Source organism: Bufo gargarizans, chromosome 7 (assembly GCF_014858855.1).
Source record: "Bufo gargarizans isolate SCDJY-AF-19 chromosome 7, ASM1485885v1, whole genome shotgun sequence".
NCBI classification, from domain to species: Eukaryota; Metazoa; Chordata; class Amphibia; order Anura; family Bufonidae; genus Bufo; species Bufo gargarizans.
This window is the reverse complement of record NC_058086.1, coordinates 55842629-55858625: the sequence shown is the minus strand read 5'-3', so window position 1 is coordinate 55858625 and position 15997 is coordinate 55842629. Positions and strand designations below refer to the sequence as shown.

At 47.1% G+C, this 15997-nt stretch overlaps 1 protein-coding gene across 5 annotated transcripts in view; it reads right to left on the bottom strand.

Annotated features, from left to right (window-relative positions):
* RC3H1 (ring finger and CCCH-type domains 1) overlaps window positions 1–15997 on the bottom strand; it is a 78157-nt gene that overhangs the window by 26119 nt on the left and 36041 nt on the right. For 3 of the 5 annotated variants that reach the window (XM_044301078.1, XM_044301079.1, XM_044301082.1), the window contains exons 4-8: window positions 13139–13378; window positions 11985–12160; window positions 11186–11386; window positions 10847–10979; window positions 6699–6850 (exon numbers count right to left, since the gene is read on the bottom strand). In XM_044301078.1, the coding sequence (XP_044157013.1) occupies window positions 6699–6850; window positions 10847–10979; window positions 11186–11386; window positions 11985–12160; window positions 13139–13378 (902 nt within the window). The remainder of the gene's footprint in view (window positions 1–6698; window positions 6851–10846; window positions 10980–11185; window positions 11387–11984; window positions 12161–13138; window positions 13379–15997) is intronic. The other 2 variants (XM_044301081.1, XM_044301080.1) reach the window with 2 other exon arrangements.

Below are 15997 nucleotides of genomic sequence, written 5' to 3'. Positions count from 1 at the left end.
CAGGACCCATTGAAAATGAATGGGTACAGATCTGTTCCGCAAAAAACAGAACAGATCAGGAAAGAAATAACGGACGTGTGAATGGACCCTTATACTATTAAATGACTATGTTTTTTATCTGGTGGAGCTTGGGGGTGTAATCTGAGCTCTGATGGAGCTTTTGGAAGGGGAGGGGGACCAGATCAGAGGGGGACCAGATCAGAGGGGGGGGAAGCATATATAGTTTTTTCATTATCCTCCTCTATATCCTAGGTGCATCTTATAGCCCAGTGTCTTATAGTAAAAATAAATAAACATAAGGGAAATATGGTGAATAAATATATATATATATATATATATATATATATATATATATATATATATATATATATATATATATATATATATATACATATACATACACACACAGACACACACACACACACACAGGGATATAAAAAGTCTACACACCCCTGTTAAAATGTCAGGTTTCTGTGCTGTAAAAAATGAGATAAAGATAAATCATTTCAGAACTTTTCCCACCTTTAATGTGACCTATAAACTGTACAACTCAATTGAAAAACAAACTGAAATATTATAGGTGGAGGGAAGAAAAAATATAAAAATAAAATATGGATGCATAAGTGTGCACACCCTTAAACGAACACTTTGTTGAAGCACCTTTTGATTTTATTACAGCACTCAGTCTTTTTGGGTATGAGTCTATCAGCATGGCACATTTTGACTTGACAAGATTTGCCCACTCTTCTTTGCAAAAACACTCCAAATCTGTCAGATTGCGAGGGCATCTCCTGGGCACGGCCCTCTTCAGATCACCCCACAGATTTTCTATCGGATTCAGGTCTGGGCTCTGGCTGGGCCATTCCAAAACTGTAATCTTCTTCTTGTGAAGCCATTCCTTTGTGGATTTGGATGTATGCTTTGGGTTGTTGTCATGCTGAAAGATGAAGTTCCTCTTCATGTTCAGCTTTCTAGCAGAAGCCTGAAGGTTTTGGGCCAATATTGACTGGTATTTGGAACTGTTCATAATTTCCTCTAGCTTAACTAAGGCCCCAGTTCCAGCTGAAGAAAAACAGCCCCTTGGCATGATGCTGCCACCACCATGCGTCACGGTGGGTATGGTGTTCTTTTGGTGATGTGCAGTGTTGTTTTTGCGCCAAACATATCTTTTGGAATTATGGCCAAAAAGTTCCCCCTAGGTTTCATCAGACCATAAGACCTTTTCCCACATGCTTTTGGGAGACTTCAGATGTGTTTTTGCAATATGTAGCCTGGCTTGTATGTTTTCCTTCAGTAAGAAAAGGCTTTCGTCTTGCCACTCTACCCCATAGCCCAGACATATGAAGAATACGGGAGATTGTTGTCACATGTACCACAGCCAGGACTTGCCAGATATTCCTGCAGCTTCCTCTAATGTTGCTGTAGGCCTCTTGGGTCGCCTCCCAGACCAGTTTTCTTCTTATCTTTTCATCAATTTTGGAGGGACGTCGAGTTCTTGGTAATGTCACTGTTGTGCCATATTTTCTCCACTTGATGATGACGTCTTCACTGTGTTCCATGGTATATCTAATGCCTTGGAGATTCTTTTGTATCCTTCTCCTGACTGATACATTTTAAGGTCTCATGCACACGGCTGTGTTCCGCGGCCGAGAGCGGACCGTGGAAACCCGGCCGGGATTCCTCCTGACAGCACGAGTATACTAGTGTATTACTGTACAGCAGCGGCTGCATAAAGCACACGGCATCATAGCAACCAATGACGCCGTGCGCTCATGCTGTCAGAAGGAATCCCGGCCGGGTTTCCACGGTCCGCTCTCGGCCACGGAACACAGCCGTGTGCATGAGGCCTAACAATGAGATCCCTCTGATGCTTTGGAAGCTCTCTGTGGACCATGGCTTTTGCTGTGGGATGCGACTAAGAAAATTTCAGGAAAGACCAACTAGAGCAGCTGAACTTTATTTGGGGTTAATCAGAGGCACTTTAAATGATGGCCGGTGTATGCTGGCTCCTATTTAACAGGATTGTGAATGTGATTGCTTAAGGCCTCCTGCACACGACAGTATTTTTTAACGTCCCGCAAAACGTGGTTCCGTTGTACCGTGATCCGTGTCCGTTTTTTCTTCCGTGGGTCTTACGTGATTTTTGGAGGATCCACGGACATGAAAAAAGAATCTAAGTCAAGTTTGCCAGTGAAATGATAGGAAAAAACGGACACGGATCACGGACACGGATGACAATCTTGTGTGCATCCGTGATTTTTCACGGACCATTGACTTGAATGGGTCCGTGAACCGTTGGCCGTGAAAAAAAATAGGACAGGTCCTATTTTTTTCACAGCTAGGAAATACGGATCACGGATGCGGCTGCCAAACGGTGCAGTTTTCCGATTTTTCCACGGACCCATTGAAAGTCAATGGGACCGCAGAAAAACACGTTAAACGGGACAACGGCCACGGGTGCACACAACGGTCGTGTGCAGGAGGCCTAATTCTGAACACAGCTACATCCCCAGTTATAAGAGGGTGTGCATACTTATGCAACCACATTTTATTTTTATTTTTTTCTTCCCTCCACCTAAAAGATTTCAGTTTGTTTTTCAATTGAGTGGTACAGCTTATAGGTCACATTAAAAGGTGGAAAAAGTTCTGTAATTATTTAATTTCTGTCTTTTTTTTTTACAGCACAGAAACCTAACATTTTAAACAGGGGTGTGTAGACTTTTTATATCTCTATAGCTCTCAGAAAGCAGTTAGCTCATACAGTGGTCTGATGGAGCTTTCCCAGAGCATTCATCAAATGTACAAACACAGAATGAATAGATCCCACTTTATTTTAGTTCCCAATTTATAGGATGAATCTACACAGAGTAGACAAACTTTAATGGGGAAAATTAAACGCACACAATTTTTTATTTTATTTTTTTAAAGTTATAACTTTACTGGAAACCTGAAACTGCAATATACCCCTGGCCTGGAGGCATCTGTCTTTAATATTAGAGATCTGCATCCCCAGCAGAATCCCTTCTGTGTTCTACAGTCTGAAGAAACTAATTCAATCATTGCACAAGGGAAATACAATTTGCAGATAATGCAATTGCCTTATATATTAGGTCTGTGCACTATAAAAAAATAATTAGAAAAGTAAAGCATGCCAGAACAGCCCTGGATATTTTTATAATCATTCATCCAGACATGCGAGAGCTGGAGCAACCTGCGATAACGGATACGCGCTTCCTGAAAGTCACCATAAAAGGTTTCAGGAGGGGATTTCTATTTCTACCACCTACAGTTATGGCAGAATGTGTTCACGTTCATTTTGTAACACTGTGCGAGACTAAAGGCCCGTTCACACTGATCAATGGCAAGCCACTGGCAATAGTCTGCTCATCAGTGGGGGTGAACTCTGCATTTACATGCAGCGATCTCCTCCACAGTATGGGAAGGAGCGAGAGTTAATGCCATCACTCGTCCTCAATGTTTGCCGGCAGCCGAGTGCTGTTTGGATGGCACGGACCGCATGAAGAAAAAAAAAAAAACCTGATGAATGAGCATTTCGCTCGTTCATCGGGTAATTGGCAGCACCTTTACACCAGCAGATCATTGCCAACATGCGTTCCTGCAAACTCTAGTTAGCAATGATCTGCCTGATGCTCGCCCAGTGTAAAGAGGCCTTAAAGGAGTCGTCTCACTTCAGTAAATAGCATTTATTACATAGACTAAATGAATACAAGGCACTTACTAATGTATTGGGGTTGTCCATATTGCCTCCTTTGCTGGCTTGATACATTTTTTCATCACATTATACACTGCTCGTTTCCATGGTTATGACCACCCTACAATTCAGCAGTGGCGGTCGTGCTTGCATACTATAGGAAAAAGCATCAGCCTATGTACTCTCCAGGGGTCCCAGCCACCAGAGAAGAAGGCAGAGCCTTTTCCTATAGTGTGCAAGCACAACCACCACTGATGGATTGCAGGGTGGTCCTAACTCCTGGAAATGAGAATGTATAATGTGATGGAAAAATTAATCCAGCCAGCAAAGGAGGCAATATGGACAATCACAATACATTAGCAAGTGGCTTGTATTAACATGAAATATGCCATTTAACTGAAGTGAGACAACCCCTGTAAATGCCTCATGCAGATGTCCGTGAAACACTGTCTATGAGATACCGGACTGGCATTGCAGGAGCGCACGGCGTCATAGCACCCAATGACGCCGTTCGCTCCTGCAATGCCAGTCCGGTATCTCACGGACCGTGGTTCCACGGACGTCTGCATGAGGCTTAAGGCTAGGTTTACATCTGCATAATTAGCTCCGTTTGAACACAGGTGCGGATAAAAAGATCCGTACAAATTTCCCTGTGGATTTCTGTGCGTTTCTGCACTTGGTACTAGAATTTGGTATTGCCGCAGATCTCACCTTACCATTGAAAACGGGTGACATCGGCAACAAAAACTGCAAACCTAAATGACATGCCGCACGGAGTGTACATGAGATTTGTCTAATCACGTACACTTTGCCGGTACTGTACTACGCTGAGGTTTTCTGCACGAGAATCCGCCATGTGTGCAGGGAGTTTAAGGCGGAGTAAAAAAAGTTCGTTAAAAATGGACAGTTTTACTGATGCCTTTCTGAGAAACGGACGTTAAAAATGAACCTATTCAATTGTATGGGAGCAGTCTGTCAGTGAAAAACAGACAAGATAGAGCATGTTCTATGTTTTGCCGTCCGTTTTTCACCGACAGTCCCAAAAAAAAACTGCCATGTGATTACTGATTACTGTTAACCCCATAGACTACCACTGGTCCTAAAACGGCCGTTAAAAATAAATGTACATCACGTGTCAGTTTTTTTTACCTGGAACGTGCATGTAGCGTGAGGGGCCTCAGTCGCAAATTAAATTAAAATAAAATTAAAAAAGAATCTCTAATCAGGAATACTCAACCTGCGGCCCTCAAGCCGTTGCAAAACTACAACCCCTAGCATGCCCTAATAGCTGTAGGCTGTCTAGGCATACTGGGAATTGTAGTTTTGCAGCAGCTGGAGGGCCGCAGGATGGGCATCCCTGCTCTAGACGTTCTATTTTGTTCACAAAAATGCCAGCTTTCTGATAGAAACCAGATGTACCCCGCATTATAGTCAATCGAGTCCATTAGTACTATTCATTTTTGTCATCTGATGGACCTGGCGCTGACGTCGTTTTAGTTTTTAGAACAGAAAAACAGGAAAAGTGCAGATGTGAATGTTTCTTATAAGCTATGTTCACATGGCAAAATACACAGCGTATTTCAGAGCGTCAAACACCCCTGTTCAAGCACAGGAATACAGCTTCCCACTGTTTCCAATGGGAAATACACATAGTTCACACTGGCACATTTTTCTGTTGGTTTTCCATGTCTCAGGTCACTTTTTTTTTATTTATTTTTTAAAGCAGATGTTGCCAAAATATACTGCAACTATGCTTATTGGCTATGCATTTTTCTGGCGTTTATAAGCAGTTGAAATAAAAAAGGAATACACCAAAAAAGTGCCTGGAATTCAGAGGCTGAACTCCAGGCATTTTCCCAACTTTAAAATTATGCCATGTGAGCCTTAGGGTGCCTTCACACAGACCTTTAAAGGGTTGTCCCACCTGGAACATTTAAGGAATTCCCACAGGAGGTGGCACTCTCATCTAACATTTACGGCAGGGATGCTCAACCTGCGGCCCTCCAGCCGTTTTAAAAATACAACTCCCAGCATGCATGGACAACCTACAGCTATCAGCCTACAGCAGGGCATGGTGGGAGTTGTAGTTTTACAACAGCTGGAGGACCGCAGGTTGAGCATCCCTGATTTATGGCATGTCCTGTGGATTTGCCATAAATTTCCCCGATGGGAATACCCCTTTCATTTTTCACTATGTACAAATCTGCACGTCTTAGGCTACGTTCACACTGACGTTTCTGAATCCGCTTGTGAGATCCGTTTCAGGGCTCTCACAAGCGGCCCAAAACGGATCAGTTCAGCCCCAATGCATTCTGAATATATAAGGATCCGTTCAGAATGCATCAATTAGGCTGCGTTTGGCCTCCGTTGAGTTTTTTAAAACGGTCACTAAAACGCAGCTCGCAGTGTTTTGGTGTCCGTCTGACGATGTGGAGCCCAACGGATCAGTCTAGACTTACAATTTAAGTCAATGGGGACGGATCCATTTTTCACTGACACAATATGGTGCAATTGAAAACGGATCCGTCGCCCATTGACTTTCAATGTAAGTCGAGACGGATCCGTTTTTTTAAATTATGAATAATGCAAACGGATCTGTTATTAACGGATACAAGCGTTTGCCTTATTCATGCAGATTCGTCTGTGCAGATACATGACGGATCCGCACAAAACGAGAGTGTGAAAGTAGCCTTATATGAGGATTTTGTTGTGGATTTGCCATTTGACCCTTTGCAATACAATGGGTTCACTGGAGCAAATCAACATCAAAATCCCCATATGTAATACCTGAAGATTATGGGGCGGATCTGTCAACAGCAGAAAAATATGGCAAGTGTAAAGACAACCTTATATGTCTGCTGAAACAAAGAAGGTAATGTCACACATGGCCTCAGCTTCAACCCTGCTGCATTGCGATTTTCTTTTTTTTAATTGGCTTCCCAAGAAAACTGGTTCTTGGAGACACTTGTAGTTTATAGAGTGGTACCTGAATCATGTGGTAGCTCCGAGCCTCGCTCACCTGCTGCTGGTCAGTCCCCTTCTTGCTGTGGTTCTGGATGTAATCAACCAGCCCATGTACAACAGTCTTCACAGCCACAAGACCGTTCTCCAGCTGCTCCCAGGTTGGAGGTGGAGCATCTAAAATAGATAAGATTTACAGATGACGTTTCCTTTTGACTTCAGCCTCCCAGAAATTAGCCCAGGAAGCAGCAGATCCGTCTATAAAAATAACACTTTAATTAAAAGGGTTCTCTCTTGAAGACGAGCAAAGCTCCTCTGTAGCAAAAAAATGCATTTTGAGGAGGTCATATACCTCTGCTAAACCAACCAATTATGGTGACCGCGCATCAGCTTGTTCGCTTCTCCCCAAAAAGATTACATGCACGCTCCGGCGAACATGCACTGTGCAAGGAGTCGTCGGAGAGAATAGCTGCCAGCTGAAAGCTCTATGGCCGCAGACATCAGGTTACGGCGACCGAACTCTGCAATTTTGGCTGACCATCTAAAGTTCATGAGTGGCCTTCTGACTCTCCTTTTATGGCAAAGGTCTCAGGAGATCTGAATCAGCAGTTCGATTTCAACTGCCTGATCCTTGAGCTCTCTAAGACATAGGCTGCCCACCAGAAGTCTAGCAGCGTCCTTCTCCCCTCTCATTCCGAACACATGCATGCTTGTCCAAACCAAGAGTGCGTGTGTATGAAAGGAGGGAGAAATAGCTGGCAGTTATATCAGGTGAATGGAGTCATTCACAGGAACATAAGGGCTCCTTGCCCCTATTGACTTGAATGGCCATATCTTGCAGGAACGTGGAGCCAAAAGGTAGGACATGTCCTATGTTTTGTGCAGCCAATGCATGGTCCGGAAGCCCACGGCAACACTCAGAAGCGCTTCAGTGGGCTCTCGGGTCTGCACCGCAAAAGATAGAACAGGTCCTATCTTTTTCCATATCTTGCAGATCCTGGACCCACTTAAGTCAATGGGTCCGCATCCGCAGCAGAGTGTATACGGCAGGTGCTGCAGCACGGGCACAGAACTCTTACATTCCGGTGTATGATCCCTTAGTCTTCACATTCAAAGCTTTTGAAAATCGAATTTCTCATCCGTATCATTGGGGGGCACAGGCTTGACCATGGGTATAGCTGTTGCCGCTAGGAGGCGGACACTAAGCACAAAGGTGTGAGCTTCTCCCTTCAGCTATACCCTTCCTACAGGGACTAAGCCAAATCAGTTTTAGCTTAGTGTCTGTAGGAGGCAGACCTCCTTGCGTTGCAGGTCTGCAGTTTTTTCACCCTTTTTTTGTTTTGTTTTTTCTTTCTTCTCTTCTAGTGGGAGTTTCAGGCAGTCCTAAAAGCTGCCTGCACTCCTACCCAGGAGCCTGCTGCTCCTTCCCGTTCTCCAGAATCAAGTGGGGGCCAGAGGTTCCTAACAGCCTCTGCATCCCGCCAGCCTTCGGATCACCACGGCCGCCAACCGCAAATCCCCTCCGTTTCCGGTGTAGCGTCCCTCTCCAAGGGGCCGCACTCCGAAGGGGAGAAGACGCTGGACGGGCGAGTATAAAAAAAAAAAAAAAAGGTAAAATTCTGTCCCCAATGTGCTCCCCTCCTTCCAGAACCCTCCCCTTCTCAGGTTACAAGCGGCAGGGTGTCCTTTTCCAGGCCCTTCAACGTTTGGCGTGTCGTCTCCGGGCTCCCCCGGCCGGAGTCTGTTTTCCATCCGGTCAATCAGATCCCCTCTGCTCTGCATGTACTGCTCCACCGTCAAGTGGCTGGACGCGGCCAAGCTTATGGCCGACTCGTCAGCCCCGTTGGTGGCTTTTCGCTGTACCCTATGGCTCTCCTGCTGGGCAACAGATAATGCTTCAAAGCGGACCCTGACGGCCCTCCCCTTTACCGGCAGCAGACTTTTTGGTAAGCACCTGGATGAGATCATTTCTGACGCTACAGGTGGTAAGAGCACCCATTTACCACAGAACAGGGGGCGGTTTAAGTCAAATAAGCAGAAGCCGCTTTTACGCCCCTTTTGGAGTTTTTTCAGCCCTAAGAAGTCGGCCGACAAGTCTGCCCCGGATCGGAAGCGCAAGCCTTACTTCGAGCCTCGCCCTTCCTGGCGTCCCGGTCAATAGGTCTCCAAGTCCTATAACCCCAAGACCTTCACTGCATGATTGGCGGCTTCCGGCGCCCTCTGATCGGCCGGCATAATTTGTTTTGGCACGTCTGGCTGGCGCACGTCTCGGATACTTGGGTGAGAGAGGTCCTTGCAGAGGGCTACAAGCTGGAATTCAGGTCCTCCCCTCCGTCCCGATTTTTTCGGTCATCTCCTCCGACCTCACCCTCGGCCGCAAATTCCTTTTTCAGACTATTTACACACTTCTGCGGCAGGGAGTGATCGTTCCGGTTCCTGCGCAAGACCGTTTTACTACAATCTCTTTGTGATCCCCAAAAAAGAGGGGACGGTCCGTCCCGCTCTGGACCTCAAGGCACTCAACTGCTTCCTTCGGATCCGCAGTTTTGAGATGGAGTCCCTGAGGTCGGTCATTGAGTCTATGGAACCGGGGAAGTACCTGTCCTCGATAGACATCAACGATGCTTATCTTCACTCCCTCCGAATCAATGTTCTGGAGTCTGAGAGCAATTAGTCTCTGTGGCATTGGATCGACCATCTCACGGTACGTCCGGTTCGGGTTCAGTCCGACAGCTCCACGGCGGTGGCATACCTTAAACACCAGGACGGCAACTGGAGCCATGGCAGAAACAGCTGTGATCCTCAGATAGGCGGAGAACCATGTTCCGGCGCAGTCGGCAGTTCACATCCTCGGCCTCGACAACTTGATCGCTGACTTCCTGAACAGTGAGCGTCTTGTTTTTTGGGCCATCTGCGAGCGATGGGGGTCGGCCGGACGTGGATCTTATGGACTCCAGCTTCAACAACAAGGTCGAAGACTTCACCGCGCAGTCCAGGGATCCCATGGCTCTGGCGTGCGACGCGCTGGCGATTCCGTGGAGTCTGTTCACGTTTTCTTATGTGTTCCCGCCTCTTCCTCTCAATCCGCGTCTCCTCCGGAAGATCAGGTCTGGCATTTTTGGTGGCAATCACGTCCATCCATAGGGTGTCGCCTTTCCTGGTCCTCCATCAGGATAAGGTGGTCCTTCGTCCGGTTCGGTCCTTCCTTCCGAAGGTGGTGTCGGCATTCCATCTAAATAAGGAGATTATTCTACCTTCATTTTGTCCAGAGCAGTCGCTCAACACTCTGGATTTGGTACAAGCCGTTCGAGTCTATCTGTCCCAGACGTCATCTTTCCGGTGGACAGAGTCCCCGTTCGTGATTCCAGAGGGGCGGCAGAGATGAGGGCTGGAGGCGTCAAAGACTTCCATTTCCCGATGGATTTGTTTGGCCATTGTGGAAGCGTACCGCGTTAATGACTGGGCCCCACCCTTCCAGGTGACTGCTCATTTGGCTCGGGCAGTGGGGGCCTCTTGGGCGGTGCATCACAGGGCTTCGGTCCTTCAGGTATGCAAGGCGGCTACCTGGTAGTCTTTGCACACCCTTTCCAAGTTTTACAGGGTGCACACCTTTGCGTCTTCTGACGCTTCTCTGGGGCATAGAGTTTTGCAGACGGCGGTTCTCTGACGGCAGGGTTGCTTGTTATGCCCACCCTTGGGGACTGCTCTGTAACGTCCCATGGTCAAGCCCGTGTCCCCCCAATGATACAGATGAGAAAACTAGATTTTGTTACCGTAAAATCAATCTCTCTTCCGTTCATTGGGGGACACGGCTCCCACCCATTCTCTTGTTTACGGGCCTTTTCTGGCCTGTGTGGTCCTGGGTTTGTACATAGTGTGTTTTTTTTGTCTTGCTTCTCCTACTGCTTTTGCACTAACTGATTAGCTTGGTCCCTGCAGGAAGAATATAGCTGAAGAGGTAGAAGTTAAAACACTTTGTGTTCTTAGTGTCCGCCTCCTAGCGGCAACAGCTATACCCATGGTCAATGCCTGTGTCCCCCAATGAACAGAAGAGAAACAGATTTTACGGCGAGTACAAAAATCTAGTTATTTGGGTTGGTGTGTTGCATTTCAGATGCCATGACATCCAATCTTTCTTCAGGTGACATAGTACACATGCTGCCGGTAACTTACCAGGACTTGGATCTATATTTGCCAGTAGTTCTAGATGAGGTCGCAATCTGTTAAGATTGGCAGGGTCTCCAGTCCTCTGCAGAGCAATGGTCAGTTCCTGGACACTCTGAGCAAACGAGGCTGGGGTCTGCAACTTAACAAAAACTTTCTTGTAATAAATTAACTAATGACAAACTTAGCCTATGAACGTACACTAAATCTTAAGAAATTCATGAAATACTGAACCCAACCAGATGGCTCAGGGTAAAATGTGAAATTAACACAAAGGGACAAACTCAACGTTCAATAAAATAAGGGCAACATGATTTTAGAAGAAAAGAGCAGGAATGAAGCGGTTACCTTGTCAATAATAGACTGCATATGGGATTTATGAGACTGATCCCCATACAGAAGAGAGGACCACTGATCGGGGGCGATGCGCAGGCCAGCCTCCATTGCTATCTGCACAATTTGAGAATCGTGCTCTCTGCGCAATGCTTCATAAGTGCGAAATTCCTCCTTCAGCTGCATCAAGGAGGAATCCTCATCACGCTTTGTGACCTGGAATACATTATAAAGTCTTCAATATTATACGTAGACTAAAAAAAGTCATACATGAACATCTATGTATCAACCCATCTCAACCCCAATCATCAGAGCAGACAGCCTCTGCGGGACACGCGAGCACAGCCACCCTTCCATTCACCACTATGGGACTGCCCAGATACTTTCTGATACCATAGTGGTGCATGGAGGGTGGCTGCACATGCATGGCTACTCTTAAATCACTTGGAGGGGCCCCTTTCTGGATACAGGAGCAAATCCCAGGGGTGGGACCCGCACCTATCCGACATTACTAGCATATCTTAGCAATGAGAAAATCCCTCTCAGCTCTCAGATGTAAAGGACTGTTAATCGCACAGGGACTGACAAACATGCTGAGAACCTGCTATTGTATAAAACACTCCATATGCCCATATTGAGACCAATACAACAGTAAATGGACCACATATGCCCTGTCTCACATGTGAAAGTGATAGAATACAATATTCAGTTATTAAAACAGTTTAACTCTTGCCAGTACAGAAAACCCACAGTCGCCGCTGAGCAGTAATCCCTGAAGACCAATGCTTTGACAGCAAACTGAAGATACATTTACCTTAAAGCAAGAGGCTCTATACAACAGCTGGACAACATGCCCAATGCTAGTTTTCGAGGCTTGAGGAAAGCGTGGTTCCAGTCTTTGCACCACAAACAAAACAAGGACCTTCCGTGAGAGTGCGGATCCGTCTTCCAGAGCCAGGAGGACAAGCTTCAAGGCTTCTTCCTGCATGGCTGAAATGGAGAAGCAGATAAAACCTCAGCCTACTTGGCCAACATGCAGAAGGAGAACGCAATATTAAGCGGAGTTTATAAAATCATCACAACGTCTTAGGCGGCTTTCACATCTGCGCTTTGTATTCCGATTTTTGAGGACCAGCAGAGGATCTCAAAACTGGAGCAAAATGCTTCAGTTCGATTTAAGGCTACTTTCACACTGGCATTTCTGGGTCCACTTGCGAGATCCGTTTCAGGGCTCTCACAAGCGGCCCAAAACGGATCAGTTCAGCCACAATGCATTCTGAATGGATAAGGATCCGTTCAGAATGCATCAATTTGGCTGCGTTCGGTCTCCGTTGCGTTTTGTAGGCGGTCACTAAAACGCAGCTTGCAGCGTTTTGGTGTCCGCCTGATGATGCGAGCCAAACCGATCCGTCTAGACTTACAATGTAAGTCAATGGGGAAGGATTAGTTTTTCACTGACACAATATGGTACAACTGAAAACGGATCCGTCCCCTATTGACTTTCAATGCAAGTCAAGACAGGATCGGTTTTGACATAGACTTTTTTTTTTATGAATAATGCAAACTGATCCGTTACGAACGGATACAAGCGTTTGCATTATCGGTGCGGATCAGTCTGTGCAAATACAAGACGGATCCGCACCGAACGTCAGTGTGAAAGTAGCCTATATACATCAGGATGCATCCGTTCTGTTCAGACACAGCATTAAGTCGAAATTGAACAAAGCCGATAAGTCACCATTGACTTGCATGGTTTTTAGTGCAGAGTCTGTCATGTTCCGTTTCTCAGACCGGACACAAAAGCGGAACGGAATGCATACTGAAGCATCCTGATCTGTTTTGTCCCCAGTGACAATGCAAAACCGGAATACAAAGCGTGTGAAAGTAGCCTTAACTGGCTGCACACATCCATTACAATTCGGTAATGGTACATTGCTTCAAGGGTGCAACTCAAAAAGCTTACAATACCTGGTCCCAGAAACTGGCAGCCGCGGGCACGAACAGCCGCCCACAGGTTGGAGGAGAGCTGCTGAGGGTTCTGGTGTTGGAGTATAAGCTCAGTGACCGTTCTCTCTCCCAGTGACCGCGCTGCTCTCATTGCTCGAATCCGTCCCTCTTCTTCCACCAGTTGGCAGTGAACGAGCGTCACCAGTTTTCGCTGCATGGGGCGGCTTAGCACACTTTGCGTGGTGCTGTTTAGACCGACACCTTAAAAAGCAAAGATTAGAACAAATTTAGATTTCCCTCTTGCTTAAAATAACTGTCTTATAAAGACCCCAATAGGACATCCAACAGTGAGAGCAGAGTCATCTCCCCTTCTGCCGGACTCGAGACATAATTTAAATGGCCTCCATGAAATAACACATTTCCCCTGCAAAATGCCGGTTGGACCACGGCTTCCATTTGCAAAATCAGCTGTGTCAGGGGTATTGGGAGCAAGGGCCGAATTTGGTCTTAGATGACAAGCGACAGACATCAAATCTCCAAAAGCGAAGGGCTACACGCTGACTTTGGCCGTGAAACACTTTCGCAGGCAAAGATAGGAGCATCGCAAGGCTACGCTGCAACAGAATGAAAGTGAATGTGGTTGCGATGAGACCTGTAAGTTGCTGTGACTTGAAGGTTTGGCCTTCTGCCGACTAACATGCTACTGCAACCGAAATGGCTTTCATTATGTTCCTACGTAGCAACGATACTGCGATCCTGTCTGCCCAACGTATCACATCAAGCGCTTCTAATATATCCACAGGAATATTATCCACCTGTCATCTTTAAATGGTTTGCCCAGCATTGGTAAAGTCATGTCTAGCCTCAGGATAGGCCATTGTTACTGATCATCAGGGGTCTGGGGTCTAGCACCCCCGCTGATCACCGATCCAGAGCAGCTCAAATTGCTGGGTGCTGGCACCGGAGCTACAAAGCACCATCAACAGTGCTACTCCCAGTGAAGTGAATGGGAACAGCACAGTAAGGGCTCATGCACACGACCGTGTGCTGGCCGGGCCCATGCTGCGGAGAGAAAATTGCTGTCTGCAATGCACGGGCAACGACCGTTGGGGCAGCCGCATACGGATCGAGGCCCCATTCACTTGAATGGGGTCCGTGATCCACATCGCAAAAAAGTAGTGCATGCACGTACAGTAAACCCACAGAAGCACTCCGTAGTGCTTCCGATCCGTGCCTCCGTTCCGCATTTCTCCCGGATTGCGGACCCATTCAAGTGAATGGGTCTGCGATCCGTGATGCACACGACCGATGCCCGTGTATTGCGGGCCGCGATACGACCACGGCCAGCACATGGTCGTTTGCATGAGCACTAATAGTGAGCCTCCTCCACTACAAAGGTGACAGCGCTGTGCAGAATACACCGAACAGCTGATAGGCAGAGGCGAGGGGTGACAGACCCCTCCCGATCAGCTGGGGATAGGCCATCATTTTACAAAGGCTCATCATTTACACAGCGCCGCCTTAAGTTTGGTTACCGATTTACTGTGCACCATTGCAAGCACCATCTAAATTGGCACCGACACAGCCCTAGCTTGTCTGGGGGTGAAGTCACATGTGGCATATTACAGACTGAAAATCGGTTCCTACAAGCCACTGGGACAGTTGTGGAAATGGCTGCATCAAATCTGCCACGTGTGAACTTCCCCTTAGAGGTGGCCTAAACAACAGATTGCCTGTCCACGTGTGACTACTTCTATACGTGTCAGGATATCATGGGTCATATGACCCAGGGGTGTGGATTTTTTTTATTTTAAACTACTTGTCGAAGGACTAAAGCGGGGGCTCGATCTACTTATCCCTCATGACAATCTACTTGTCCTGATACAATTATTATTTTTTTTTAATCAAAACCATATTTAAATAAGGTCTTTATTGGTATGCTGGCTGGCTTCTTGCGTTTGGAGGTGTGGCAGTGCTTTGAAGTCAATGGCACCACAGCCACACCCCCCCGCCCGCAGTGTGATTGCCGCCACCCAAGCGCGTGGCACATTAGTGACTGCGTCCCGGTCTAGTGCAATCTGCAAAAATGCTGCAAGCACTATTTTAGAAAATTGCACTGGACTGGAACACAGGCACTAATGTGCCACCACTGCAGGCGAGGAGGTGGCTGCGGTGCCATCGACTTCAATGCACCGCCACGCTTCCTTATGCAGGGAGGTGGCTAGCTTGCATTCCAGTCTTTGTGGTGTGAAATGACTAAGTTTAGTCCTCGTTCACACCAGATGATTCCGTCCAGAATGCACTACATCGCGGCCGGCTCACTATGTTGTGGGGCAGGAGGGGGCGTGACGCTCTATTGAAGTGAATGGCACCGTAGCCACAGCCGCAGGCGATCGGACGCACGGGATCACAAGGCACAATTATGACTGGACCGCAGGCATAATGTGCCTTGCGATCCTGTGCAGCCGATGGCATTGCAGCCGTTGGGCATGGCTATGGGGCCAATCACTTCAACAGACCACTACGCCCCCTCCTGCCCCACAATATAGTTAGCCGGCCGCAACGCGATGTGGTGCATTCTGGACAGAATCAGGCCGGAACGCACTACCTGGTGTGAACGAGGCCTTAATGTGATCACAGCAATTAGTTTAGTGCCCACTCTTGCTCTTAGCACATTATTACCCGTACCTCTAGGTGGTTTAGGCAAATTAGCTGCTGATGTGGCATGGAAAGGACCCACCTCACGTTCCCAGTTTGACAACACCTGCAGAAAGGGGGTCCTCTGAGGGACGCTGGACAGAGTTCTGTCAATGCCCCTGGCTCCGTCACTGCTCCTCCCCCCGAGCCGGAGATGTGAAGGCCCTTTCATTGCTCCACCCC